At 45.5% G+C, this 14,175-nt stretch overlaps 1 protein-coding gene across 1 annotated transcript in view; it reads right to left on the bottom strand.

The window, feature by feature from the left end:
* Positions 1 to 14,175, bottom strand: part of LOC139384395 (amyloid-beta A4 precursor protein-binding family A member 2-like) — an 80,488-nt gene that overhangs the window by 6,848 nt on the left and 59,465 nt on the right. The window contains exons 3-7 of the mRNA XM_071129146.1: positions 12,331 to 13,695; positions 10,426 to 10,506; positions 6,237 to 6,276; positions 5,163 to 5,308; positions 1,463 to 1,498 (exon numbers count right to left, since the gene is read on the bottom strand). Coding sequence (XP_070985247.1) covers positions 1,463 to 1,498; positions 5,163 to 5,308; positions 6,237 to 6,276; positions 10,426 to 10,506; positions 12,331 to 13,674 — 1,647 coding nt within the window. The 5' untranslated portion in view covers positions 13,675 to 13,695. The remainder of the gene's footprint in view (positions 1 to 1,462; positions 1,499 to 5,162; positions 5,309 to 6,236; positions 6,277 to 10,425; positions 10,507 to 12,330; positions 13,696 to 14,175) is intronic.

Below are 14,175 nucleotides of genomic sequence, written 5' to 3'. Positions count from 1 at the left end.
AGAGAACAGCCATAAAATGTACATTCATATTCCATCTCATAATCTGAATTATAACACATTGTAACACATTGATATCTACTAAAGGATTGGTTAGTAGCATTGCCATAGGATGTTGTTGTTGTTTATTGAGTGGTGGTCATGCTCACATTGTTCCACACAAAATGGGTCTCTGAAGGCTACTATATCTATACAATGGGGACTAGGTGATTAATAATATGAATCTTCATGATAAATGGTCATGTGACTGCGCATGCATGACTGCATGGAATACATGTGGAATTAAAAACAGCCATCTCTGTGACAGACAGGGTCAGCATCCACATCAGAGCAGAGTGGAAGGGATTTGAGGCAGCAGCAGTGAGGGCAGGTCATATAGTCACAGAGGGACGGACTGGCTCTGGGGCTTTACATCAATAGGTCTGACATGATGTTGGTGTGTTGAGAGTTGGCACAGATGAGAGTGGGCGCAACATGGCAGTGCTAGCTAAGCCATTACAAGCTGCCGGATGTGTGTGAATACCAGTCCCAGGCATGTGGTTTACATTCACGCTAATCACCACGTACTGCGTGTTAATTCAATCACATTTGATTTAGGTTAATTATCTAAGAACTGATGTGTGTATAATGAGCAGCATAATTTACATGTTTTTAAAATATGCAATATATAATGAAGCAATCCATTTGATGTCTAATAGATTAAATTATAATGTGTAGTAATTCTGTGTAGGCTAGAATATTTCTTTGCATCATCAATATCATCAATGGATTTCATGTTTGCTGGCTCTGATTTTCACAGCACAAGCTGCAGGGATGTTCCCAGAGTTCACACAGTCCAGCCTCTCAGTGATGCATGCAGGGTAATCAGATGGAGTGGGATTATGGAGATTCTCATCATAACTCTAGTCACCTCCTCAAACTCCACGGCTCAGAGTGAGTCAGAATGAGACAGACAGACAGACAGAGAGATGGAACAGGGAGCCGGAGGGTGAGGGTGGAGTCAGAATGAGACAGACAGACAGAGATGGAGTCAGAATGAGACAGACAGACAGAGATGGAACAGGGAACCGGAGGGTGAGGGTGGAGTCAGAATGAGACAGACATACAGATGGAACAGGGAGCCGGAGGGTGAGGGTGGAGTCAGAATGAGACAGACAGACAGATGGAACAGGGAGCCGGAGGGTGAGGGTGGAGTCAGAATGAGACAGACAGACAGAGAGATGGAACAGGGAGCCGGAGGGTGAGGGTGGAGTCAGAATGAGACAGACAGACAGATGGAACAGGGAGCCGGAGGGTGAGGGTGGAGTCAGAATGAGACAGACAGACAGATGGAACAGGGAGCCGGAGGGTGAGGGTGGAGTCAGAATGAGACAGACAGACAGATGGAACAGGGAGCCGGATGGTGAGGGTGGAGTCAAGGTGGCCCTTCTCTCTGTTGTTATCAGATCAGATTGTTTTTACACACCGCCTTTTTCTTGATTTTGGCAGCCTTCTGAACCCTCTGGGAGGAGACGTTGGGACAGAACAGGGTCGTCAGACACGGGACGGGAGGAGCGGCAAAAACAGAGGGCAGGAAGTAAAGAAAGTAAAAGAAAGTAAGAGACAATAACTCAACCAAACAGCAGGTGTATCATTGCTCTGAGAGGGAGAGGAGCGATGGCACAGCTGTGTTCTGCAGAAACAAATTAAAACTGCAATTAAAAGGATCATAATTGCTCTTTTTCTTTTGAATACAGCAAATCATAAAAACATGCACAAATGAGTTGATACCATACCTTAATATCAAAGTAAAAAGGGAACTTGAGTGTAGCATATGCAAATACTCTGTCAAAGGGCTTCAGGTTCAAATGTGAAGTCAAGGCAAGGCATCCTCGGCATACCTTTCCTGTCCTGTCTTTCAGAAAATGGTGAGGAATTACAGCAGAGCCCAGCATCCTGAGATGACTTGACATGTAATTTAAGGCAACACAATGATTTAGTCCTGTATTGACGTCCGTCACCATCCCACTGAGAAATGGGATGTCAAAACTGACAGTTGGTGACTGAGTGGTTTTCAAATGGTCTAAAAAAAACATATTGAGAAACCTACTGTAGGGTGGCTGACCAGAAATCACCAATTCAGTAAATTCAGTTGATTCGGATTCAGTTAAGATAGATTCAGTTAATTCAGTTGAATCAGATTCAGATAAGATACAGATTCAGTTAATTCAGTTGATTCAGATTCAGTTAAGATACAGATTCAGTTAATCTCCCACATCCTGTGCAACTGACGAGGTATCCCCTTTCCCAACACTGAGCCCCACAAAAATACCTTAACGCTGTATGTCAACTGCACAGGACCAGAAGGAGGGTGTGGTGAAGTCCAGACACATAAAGGCCCTCTGTTTGTGATCCCTGAGCTGAAGCTGGTTCATCTGTTCCAGTCCCATCCATCATCAGTCAGATAGACTCCGTTACTATGGCTGCCTGAGAGAGTTGGTACCACAGCTCTCTGCAAGCCAGCCAGAGGAAGGGTCAGCACTCTCTCTACCGCTTCACCATTTGCTGGGAGACAGAGCAGAGGGCAGGATCTTGCCTCTCAAACTAGTCAGTTTGTTTGTGTTTGCATGGGAAGCAGAGCAGAGAATGGCCTTCAGGGATGATCCTGGGTTGTTTGTTACACATTTACTGCGCCACCTTCAGCCCTCCTAATGCAAGGCAGTCCTCCAGCTACATCCAGCTACACCCACTGCATCAAATCAAGGCAGTCCTCCAGCTACATCCAGCTACACCCACTGCATCAAATCAAGGCAGTCATCCAGCTACATCCAGCTACACCCACTGCATCAAATCAAGGCAGTCAGAAAAAGGAGTGGGCAATGAAGCTGCATAAATATTACATCAACATGAGGGGAGACAAAAAGGTCTGTATAAATAAAACCTACGACGGCGTGCTATTTACCTGCAATGTTACGTTTGTTTGTTCTCTGTAGCAGTGGACTAAATATTGAGGACAGCAGTGTAATTAATCTGTGTGTGGGTTGTGGGTTTATGAGAACCATAAAATGAAACTGAGGGAGGCAGGCAGCGCAGAGCACCCTGCCCAGTCCCAGTGTTCAGGGGTTGGTGTGTGAAGAACTGGTAGCTACCAACACATAACAGAGCCCGATCATCCCCTACCTCCAGAGAGACATATGGCCAATTCATCTGTGGAGAGAAACATCTGTAGTTCCTCCTCAGATGAGGGGAGAGAACAAGTGGCATGCTTCCCGATGGCCTCCTCCACAGCTGAACAGCCAACGTAAAAATAATGACGAAGAAAACGCTCAGTTAAGCGTTGCCATGGTATCATCTACAAAGGCCTTCGATGGTAGCGAGAGAACGGAAGGATTTTTTTTGGTCACTGGGATGGATGGATGGAGCCAGATCCTAGCAGCAGTGGAAGAGAGGCAGGGGCCCATCACAACTCAAATATCCCTCCAAAAGATGCCAGCATTTCCCAAAGGAAAGCTGGCAGCTGTCTCAGATGGGAGGGTCACCTGCCCCAGTCTTGTGCCCGCTGAAGCAGACTGCTGCTGGACAAGAGAGTGTGCCACTGTGTCACACTGAGCTGTGGGTCAATCTGACCCACTGAGCTAACATACACTCCCATCTCTGCTTGGCAGTGACTGGCTGGCCTTGCCACAGGTGGATGTTTCTAAAAGTAGATCCCAGCCAAGTGCCAGTGGACCACCGAGTTAGGTTATAAAATATTCACGATACAGCCCAGTCCATGTTTTCATGAGAGGGAGAGGAAACGTATGGTTCCTGGACAACTCATGAACATCTGGCGTATCATCTTGGGCTGTATTTTCTTTGATCCGATAGGTATAGCTCCTAAAGTCATGTACAGCGTCTCCTTGTCTCTGGTCTCAAAAATACATTGTCAGCACACATGAACTCACTCAAGAACATTCTGTGCAAACACTATATTTGTGATCATTCGGTGTTCAGACTGAGGGGAAAATGGCCCTTGTGATCATTCGGTGATCAGACTGAGGGGGAAATGGCCCTTGTGATCATTCGGTGATCAGACTGAGGGGAAAATGGCCCTTGTGATCATTCGGTGATCAGACTGAGGGTAAAATGGCCCTTGTGATCATTCGGTGATCAGACTGAGGGGAAAATGGCCCTTGCATAAATGGCCTTTCAAAAGCTAGACTGCCAAAAGCAATCATAACTCCAGAGCTAGTTGAGAGCCAACCAGTAGTGAAGTGATTGAAATGCACAGTGGCGGAGTCTGTTTTGAATATGGCCATTCTCTCTGGCTGCTCTCCATCAGTATTCATAGCAGAGAAGTCATGTAGAAAATGGGACTGAAATGGAAGGGGAAACATAACCTCTGTGAGCCAGCAATCCATTACCAACACCATGTGACACATGCTTTACCCCAATCTGTCCCAACTGGAGCCCAAATGGACTGCTAATCCAAATCTCAAACTGCTCTGACTGGGGAGATAAACAGCGTTGATGTCCATGTGGACTTAATAGGCCAATCTGGACCTCACTTGAATTAAAAAGACCAGCACCTTGCACTCACATTTGAAGTCAATTTATAAAACTGTATTTATGTCTGCCAGATTGCAGACCATCTACAGCAAGAGGTTCCACTTAGAGTACTAATTAAAACGGTTTCCAGCGGTTATGCCAATACTCTGTACCAGCTTTGAAGTCTCCATCAGGTTTTATATATGCCTGAAACATGAACAAAGTTTATACAAGATATACTAGAACTAGAAAGATCAAAGATGATTGATGAATACCTTAAGGTGTTGTTTCCTCTACAGGGCATCATTAAATCAGAGCGAAAGGACTGTAAACTAACCCACTGGGGAGGAACATGATTACACAGTACCAGTGCGTCCTACAGTACAGTAGAAATAATCCAACTAGATTGGACACAGTCTCCTGGGGTGTAAACAAACACACCAGACACCCTCACTCTGAATCTTCCAAAACGGTTCCTAGAGTCACGGTGAAAATATACCAGATCAAAACAACATCCATATGAAAAGGAACGAAGGAAGGGAAGCTGTTTGCGGGATTTGAAACGGGTGGTGCAGTGTGTGTGTGTGTGTGTGTGTGTGTGTGTGTGTGTGTGTGTGTGTGTGTGTGTGATGGAAGGCCTGTCTGCTGTCTGTCCGTACCTTGACCCGGCTGACAGCCTCCTGGGCCTGCATCATGCGGATGTTCTTGGACGGGTTCCTCTCAGAGAGCAGCTGGGTGGAGCCCAGGTAGTTAGCAGCAAAGATGATGCCATCAATTAGATCTTCTGGCTCACAGGGCCCCGGAACTGACAGAGAGGGACAGGGAGAAGGGGCGGACAGAGAAACGAAGGAGCAGGAGAAGATAAAGGCTATTAGATCATACTTCTCTTGCAAAACAAAGACATCTCTGAGTTGTTCTAGCTGTAAGGCCACATACGTATGAGTATTGGTAGCCTTCTGTATGTACAACTTGAATAAATCAAACATTGAAATTCTGTAGCTGTTGGGTATTATGCAGAGAAACAATCCCGGCGGAGGCTTGAGCGGTAAAATGGCCACGGGTGGGCTGGGAGCTGAGAGAGGCACCAGGGGATTCATGTGGCTGTGTGATATGTAGACTCTGTGACAACCTCTGAGGGATACAATGCACTGTCATGATATCAGAGAGAGAGAAAGGAACAGCTCAGCCTCCAGCCCTGCTGTTCGCTGCCCAGTGGTGAGAGGGGCCTGGCGAGGAATGCCTTGAAAACATCTCGAACCAAACATACTCAAAGGCCTGGGACTGGCCTGCTTAGATACAGCCCTCCCACATTGACGACTAACTCACTGACACGTCTGACATGATGGCTCTCAGGTAAATTGGCCAAATAAAGATAGTGAACACTTTATATGATCATTCCTCTTTACTTTCTTGTTTGTCTTCAGACTCATTAACCGGTTGTTTTCCCTCCCTCCCTCCCTCCCTCCCTCCCTCCTGATCTCATGTAACAGCTGCAAGCTCATTATTTTCTCTCCTTAATACTCCATAATCTGTCATTTTGCAACTAGATTTTGAGTGGTTATTAAGGCGCTTGAATTAGAGAGACAAATCTAATATTCTTGGAATGAGCAGATCCCTGCACCCAAAGTGATATAAGCCTCTTACAGGGAATATCTGTTTTTGATGTGGGGAATTTGATTCATTTTTGTCTTTTGATTTCACACTCAAGAGAAACAGATGTAGAGGTGCCTTACCATCAACAAAGCTGGGGAAAGATGCAGTCTTCTTTGTTTCCTGAAAAACAGAAAGTCTTGATTGAACTCTCTGAATTAGTAAAGCGGAATGAAATATGCATTCTCATTTCATGAAACCGAAAGGAAAACCCGCCTCTCTGCAAGGCCTTTGGCTTCCACAACAAACAGACCAACAAACTCCAAAAGCTTCAGTCTGTCAAAGAAGATGAAACCTTTTTGAACATCAGTTCAAAGTAGCCGATGAAATCGATACAAACCCTATTCATCAACAGATGAGGCAGAAAATGTAAGAAACGATGCAAGAACGGAATACATAGACGTGTGGTACACTCTTAGAAAAGCATGTGGTATCTAGAACCCAAAGGGGTTCTACCTGGAACCAAAAAGGTTCTGTCCCCATAACAGAACCCTTTGAAGAACCCTTTTTGGTTCCAGGTAGAACCCTTTTGGGTTCCATGTGGAACTCAAAAGGGTCCTACCTGGAACCAAAAACCGTTCTACCTGGAACCAAAAGGGGTTGTCCTATGGAGACAGCCGAACAACCCTTTGGAAACCCTTTTTTCTAAGAGTGTAGTGGTACAGATCAAAGGAAGTGCAATTTCATGGCATCGACCTGATTGTAAACAGTGGTCCGTGTTAACATGCAGGGTCATGACATGCCTACATCTTCAGATGTGAAACACAACTGTATATCAATACTTCCACAAAGCTCTGAATGAGAGAGCCACACATTAAAGCACTCTGAGTAATGGGCATCACTTTAAAGACATGCCACTCAAATGGAGGGTCCAGGCTGAAATATGTGTGGCCGTTCATTACAGTCTGCGAGGAAGGCCCAGGAGCATTATCAAACCACTTAATAACTTAAAGGGAAACAACTTCCTAGTATATCTTAGTACACTTATGCTATAGTGGCCTCCCACAAATATACAATACTTAAATGCTAACGTATGATTCTAGATGACCTCTAAAGTGAAGATGTGCCTCGCTCTGCAGTTCGGCTTTGTCTCCCGCCTTTGTGCTGGTGTGTGAATGAAAGCCTGGCCGGACAAAACGGTGTTAGGATGATAAGACTGGGTTGGGCAGGAGAGAGGTCTCCTATGGAGATTGTGCAGAGCAGAGAGGGCTTTGTCTCTGAGCATCACTTGAACGGTCAGGTCAAGGTTGAGTGGTTTCCCTGATGTAAACACACAGCTTGCTGCTCTCAACCAGTGGCTTGACTGCAGAGTCAAAAAAGGGCACAGCCAATTCCCTTCCTTTCAGAGCAATGGAAGTGGGGAATGAGGATAGCAGCCTTGTATAGAATGTTCCTGAGAGAAATGTCCACAATAATAACAATGGTGATTTCCTTAAGAAAACTGGACAACCACACTGTGTTACCTGGAGACAGGGACTTCATTTATTCATAAACACAGTTCACTGATCCTCATAAATCCTCTGGCACTGGCCTTTTAACGAGGCATGAAGAGGCAGCCTTTAGTTATTATACCCCTAGGCTCTGGAATAGCCTGCCAGAGGGGGCCAAAACTGTGGACATATTTTAAAAGAGACCTTGAAACACATATGTTTTGCTTTGCTTTTCCTTTTAGTTGTTCAGTTTGTATCATTTAAAAAAATATATATCTTATGTTTGTTGTGTAGTAAATATGTGACTCACCACCTGTATTCGGTCTTATGTAACAACATTTGAAATTGTGTTTTTTACATTGGATAAAAGTAGAGACTCACAGCTTCAAAAGGATATTTCATACACAAAACAATGGGAAAGTCATTCTGCTTTGAAAGTTGATAAACTTGTAAACTCACTTTTGAGAAAATGGCCTTTGAATGTTTTGGTATCTAGTGAAGAGCTCTACTTTGTCTACACACATTCAGCATCGTTCACACCCTTTTAAGCTTTAGCCCAACCCATCTAGTTTCGCTCTCATTGAGTTTAGAGTGCACACTTGACACTCGGGCGGATGATTTGTTTACCTCTTGATAACATGAAAACAGCCTAACCAGCTCTGCAGGCAACAATTTCATTATGCTTTTTTGCCGACGTTTACTGACACCGACCATATTCAACAGGTGTTGTACACTTTAGCTTAAGACAAGTAGCTAGCAAGCGACAGTTGAAGTCGGAAGTATACATACACTTAGGTTGGAGCCATAAAACTTGTTTTTCAACCACTCCACAAATGTCTTGTTAACAAACTATAGTTTTGGCAAGTCGGTTAGGACATCTCCTTTTTTACAACAATTGTTTACAGACAGATTAATTCACTGTATCACAATTCCAGTGGGTCAGAAGTTTAGATACACTAAGTTGACTGTGCCTTTAAACAGATTGGAAAATTACTGAAACTTATGTCATGGCTTTAGAAAATTCTGATAGGCTAATTGACATCCTTTGAGTCAATTGGAGGTGTACCTGTGGATGAATTTCAAGGCCTACCTTCAAACTCAGTGCCTCTTTGCTTGACATCATGGAAAAATCAAAAGAAATCAGCCAAGGCCTCAGAAAAACATTTGTAGACCTCCTCAAGTTTGGTTCATCCTTGGGAGCAATTTCCAAATGCCTGAAGGTACCACGTTCATCTGTACAAACGATAGTACGCAAGTATAAACACCATGGGACCACGCAGCCGTCATACCGCTCAGGAAAGAGACGTTCTGTCTCCTAGAGATGAACATACTTTGGTGCGAAAAGTGCAAATCAATCCCAGAACAACAGCAAAGGACCTTGTGAAGATGCTGGAGGAAACAGGTACAAAAGTATCTATATCCACAGTAAAAACAAGTCCTATATCGACATAACCTGAAAGGCCGCTCAGCAAGGAAGAAGCCACTGCTCCAAAACCGCCATAAAAAAAAGCCAGACTACGGTTTGCAACTGCACATGGGGACAGAGATTGTACTTTCTGGAGAAATGTCCTCCGGTCTGATGAAACAAAAATAGAACTGTTCGGCCATAATGACCATCGTTATGTTTGGAGGAAAAAGGGGGAGACTTGCAAGCTGAAGAACACCATCCCAACCGTGAAGCACGGGGGTGGCAGCATCATGTTGTGGGGGTGCTTTACTGCAGGAGGGACTGGTGCACTTCCCAAAATAAATGGCATCATGAGGGAAGAAAATTATGTGGATATATTGAAGCAACATCTCAAGACAGGAAGTTAAAGCTTGGTCGCAAATGGGTCTTCCAAATTGACAATGAACCCAAGCATACTTCCAAAGTTGTGGCAAAATGGCTTAAGGACAACAAAGTCAAGGTATTGGAGTGGCCATCACAAAGCCCTGACCTCAATCCTATAGAAAACGTGTGGGCAGAACTGAAAAAGCGTGTGCGAGCAAAGAGGCCTACAAACCTGACTCAGTTACACCAGCTCTGTCAGGAGGAATGGGCCAAAATTCACCCAACTTATTGTGGGAAGCTTGTGGAAGGCTACCCGAAACGCTTGACCCAAGTAAAACAAGTTAAAGGCAATGCTACCAAATACTAATTGAGTGTATGTAAACTTCTGACGAACTGGGAATGTGATGAAAGAAATAAAAGCTGAAATAAAAAATTCTCTCTACTATTATTCTGACATTTCACATTCTTAAAATAAAGTGGTGATCCTAACTGACCTAAAACAGGGAATATTTACTCTGATTAAATGTCAGGAATTGTGAAAAACTGAGTTTAAATGTATTTGGCTAAGGTGTATGTAAACTTCCGACTTCAACTGTAGGTAAACAATGAACCTAACTAGGTAAACAATGTGTAAGATCACACATGTCACGTAACGTTAGCTAACGAGCCAGCCAGCTAAAGTTAACTAGTTAAACAACAATGAACATAACGACATGATTTGGCACCACTACCCTGCTTGAATCTGGTGGGAGCTAACCAACCAGGTTCAATGTTAGCTAGCTAACATTAGGCTCTAACTAGGAGCAAAGCAAACAGCTCTGCGATACAGCTTTTATTTTCATTGTTTTTATTAGTTTTTCCTGTAAAGCACATTGTGTTGCATTCCATGTCTGAAATCTGCTGTATAAATGAAGCTTGATTTGATATGATGATAAATAATCGGAAGAAAATCTCTTCACACACATGACACGGGCTCTGAAGGACAAACACAGGACAGTAATAATACTGTTATGTATTCCACATAATATCATCTGTCACAATCAGTTTGGACTGCAGACAGAGACAGTTTACCTCCGGGACATTGTTGTTCTCCAGCGGCACGTTGAGGTCAGAACGCTGCTGTTTCCTAGGCTGCTCTGCACCGTTGGTCATCTGTGGGGGTTAAACCAGGGGTTAAACAGGGACCAGAGGGAAACAGAGAGTTAATAAAACGTTTCCAAGCAGACAGTAGAAATGAAAAAAATACAAATAAATGACCGGTCCCTCAGGGAGCGACAGTCCGATACATTTCTCTATGGGTCGGAGAAAAGGGTAGTTGTAACGTGAAAAAAACAAGGACATTCTATTATTAGACATTAATTGAGTTCTGTGAAATACACACAGGACAACATGTTGTCTTGAGTACCACTATAGTCTTGACAGTTCACATTTACTTAGCAAAGCATGGTAAAGATTATGCAATGAAAGGTTATGAAATTGCTCTCATTTCAAATTTACATAACTCAACAACCCTTATTTTTACAGCGACAACACAATCATAAGTCCTGATTAGTATTCAACATCTACACATCAGCTTGAGCAAACAGCAATTCAATAATAATTATATCCATTTGTTTGACAGGATAAAACAAATCTCTGCCCTGAGGAAGGAGGAAGTATCCAGCCTGAATCTGATGTTTTCAAACACTTCAGTGAGCCTTAATCACAGTACCTGAACACTGAAGGCATTCTGCAAAACATCTACAACTGCTGCTTAAAATCACAAACAGTCACCGAATTTAACCTGGGCAGTAGATGTTTTATTGTTGTTGTCAGTGACTGTTCTGCACAATATGTGCTTGCTTCCAATATAATCCAGCTATGTGGCTTGTCCCACTTCTCTCCAACAACACAGTAAAGAGAACAAACACAACCACAATCATACACACAGTTCTGCATAACACATATGCACACGATGGAGCAGGTATGTATCAGCATTCTGCCATCCCATACCGCAGGGCACACACACACAGGCTCTCCCCTCTCCTCACCATCTGGCTGGGCTGGGGGTGAGCATGGTTGGACTCAGAGAGGGGCTTGGTGGAGGACAGGAATAGGTGTGTGTGTGTGTGTGTGTGTGTGTGCGCGCGCCTGTGTGGAATAGAAGAACAGGCTGGATCTGAATGAGGGCAGTGGGCGTGGGAGATGGAGAGGGGAGCTCAAGGTGTCTGGCTGTGGCTGGGGGATGGGTCTCCAGCAGGGGGAAGGGTCTCACTAGCTGCACTATAGCTACAGTGCAATAACCTGCCTGTCAACCACATCATAAATATCTCCCTATCACAAATCTTGTTTTAATCAGTTCCAATGGCATAGGTCTGCTCCAGAATCTGAACATAACCTGGCCGTACATCTTGTGTGCGGTCTCCAACGGTATTAAACACATGTCGTGACCCCACTCTCCGAGGGTGTCTCAGGGGGAGTGGGATATGCAAAAAAAAAAAAATCAATTTCCATTTCACCACACACTGTACAGGTTACACACTTGTGCACGTGTGAAACGGGACAAATATAAGCAGCCCCGATTTGACCTTGAATATCTAACGTTAGTCTATACAGATCTCTCCCTCCACTCAGTTAGAGTGTAAAGAAGGAGGACCATGGTTTAAGGGTTGGTTATAGTCCTTCTAAAATTGATACTTTGGTAAATGCCCCAACATCTAGACGATTAAAAACCCAAGTCATGTTCATCCGTGAGAGGCCGTGTTAGAGGCATTAGACATTTTGGATTGGAAAAATGTAGTCTGAAAATGACTTTGATCACTGTGCCCTTCATCTCCCTGTAACATTTGGAAGATTAAACGTTGGATTCATACTCTGACAACCTTCTCAACACATCACCTTAACTGTATGTCTGACTTGTCATTCACATCATTTCAATAGAGGAGATTCAATGAGTGTGTATAGAAAATACCCATCAAAATGGCCTCTCCCTCTCACCTGTTCTTGAGCCCACTGCTGTCGCTCCTCCGGGGTGCGGGATCGAACCTTGAAGCCCCTCTGGAGCTCAGGGTTGTTGTGTCGTGTGGAGGAGGGGAGGTTGAGGGACTTGGGTCTGCTGTCGTGGCGGTGTGGGGTTGGGGTGTAGGGGGCAGGCTCAGGCTTGGCGTGAGCCTCAGGAGGGTGGTAATCACTGGGTACACTGTCTTGCACCAGCTCGTCAGGGCTCTGGTCAGTGCCACCACTGCTCAGACTACCCATGCTCATACTCATCTTGATCTCTGCCACTATCTGGTCAATGTCCTCCTCCGCCTCCTCCCCAGTCTCCCCCTCCACTACCACCTTACGGCCACGATATGGAGACCGCGGTATGTGAACCATGGAGTTCCCATTGTCCTCCTCTGGGCCATAGTAGGGTCCAGTGTAGGCAACCCCAGCTCTCTCCTCCTCCTCCTCCTCTTCTTCCTCCTCTGTGGGTGGGGGGGACTCGTGCAGGACGGGGGCGGGGTGGGGGTGGTGGTCCAGGACATTGTAGATCTGTTCATCTGGGTCCTGCTCCACCACCTCAGAACGCACCTCCCCCACATCCACCCCTCCTTCTCCCTCCGCCCACTCCTCCACCGCTTCCTGGCACTCGTCTGTGTCGCCCGGGGGCTCAGCCCGGACGTGCTGCACGGTACTGGCCGTGTAGTCAGCCTCGGCCTCGTTGCAGTCCATGCTGCCCTCCAGGTAGCTGTCATCCTCAGGGCAGTAGCGGATGTAGTAGGTGACGCCCTCGTCCTCCTCCGGCAGACCTTCATCATAGTCCTCCTCCTCCGAGGTGTTGTTCACATAGTCAGAGCTGGAGTCTCCGTCCAGGCTGTCAGCGTGGTCGTGACGGTGGCCGTGACAGCCTGCATGGTCGTTATCATTGATGTGACTGTGGACGTGGCCGTGGTTATGGCAGTCTACGTCGTCGTGACTGTGACCGTGATCGTGACCATGACAGTCTGCATGCTCGTGGCCATGGCACTCTGCATGGTCGTCGCTGTGACTGTGGTCATCATGGCCGTGGCAATCTGGGTGATCGTGGTCATGGCTGTGTTCATGCTCGTGTTCCAGGTCAGGTGTAGTAGGTGTGGCTGGCCGGCTGTCCGTCAGCTCTGGCTCCAGGCCCTGCTGGCGGCAGTAGTGGACCTCCTCCTCCTCCCCCGGGCCCTCCTCCTGCTCCTGGTCGTGCTGCTCTGGGGGGTAGGCGGCGGGGCAGAGGGGCCGGACGGGGGGCACCACCATGCTGCAGCTGGAGCCGCTGGTCCCTGGCCTCTTCCTATGAGCCATCACTGGCGCTGGCTGCTTACAGGCCATGCATCTCAACTGTCCTCAGTCCTACAGAACGCAGAAAGACAGAACCACACCATTAGAGCTATACTGCCACAGTACAATCATCACAAACAACATTTCAATGAAACACAGTGCAGGAAGGCTACAAAGATGAAACGTGTTGGAAGTGTTACGCACCCCCCCCCCTGCAAATAGCACTGCTGGGTGATTTGAAAAGTCATAGTCAATCGACCAATAATATAATAATACTCTTAGCAAAAATGTTTATCTTTAATTTACAATCTGTAGAAACGATGAGAATAGAACGTTTCAGAACTTTTGTGAAACACCACAGCACAGTTGAAAATATATGGCAAATAGAAAACAGGATGGTGTTCAGAGATAGATGGGAGGGGTTGAGGGTAGCTGAAGGATGGGACTAAAAACAAACAAAAGATAACTATTGTAAAATATACTGTGTCCGTAAAACGTATATAGTATTTATAAGCTGGAAGTAGAAACCTAAGTGTTGTTGTCCATTAGCTT

This window comes from Oncorhynchus clarkii, chromosome 26 (assembly GCF_045791955.1).
Source record: "Oncorhynchus clarkii lewisi isolate Uvic-CL-2024 chromosome 26, UVic_Ocla_1.0, whole genome shotgun sequence".
Classification (NCBI taxonomy): Eukaryota; Metazoa; Chordata; class Actinopteri; order Salmoniformes; family Salmonidae; genus Oncorhynchus; species Oncorhynchus clarkii.
The sequence above is the reverse complement of the archived record's forward strand: the minus strand, read 5'-3'. Positions and strand labels throughout refer to the sequence as shown.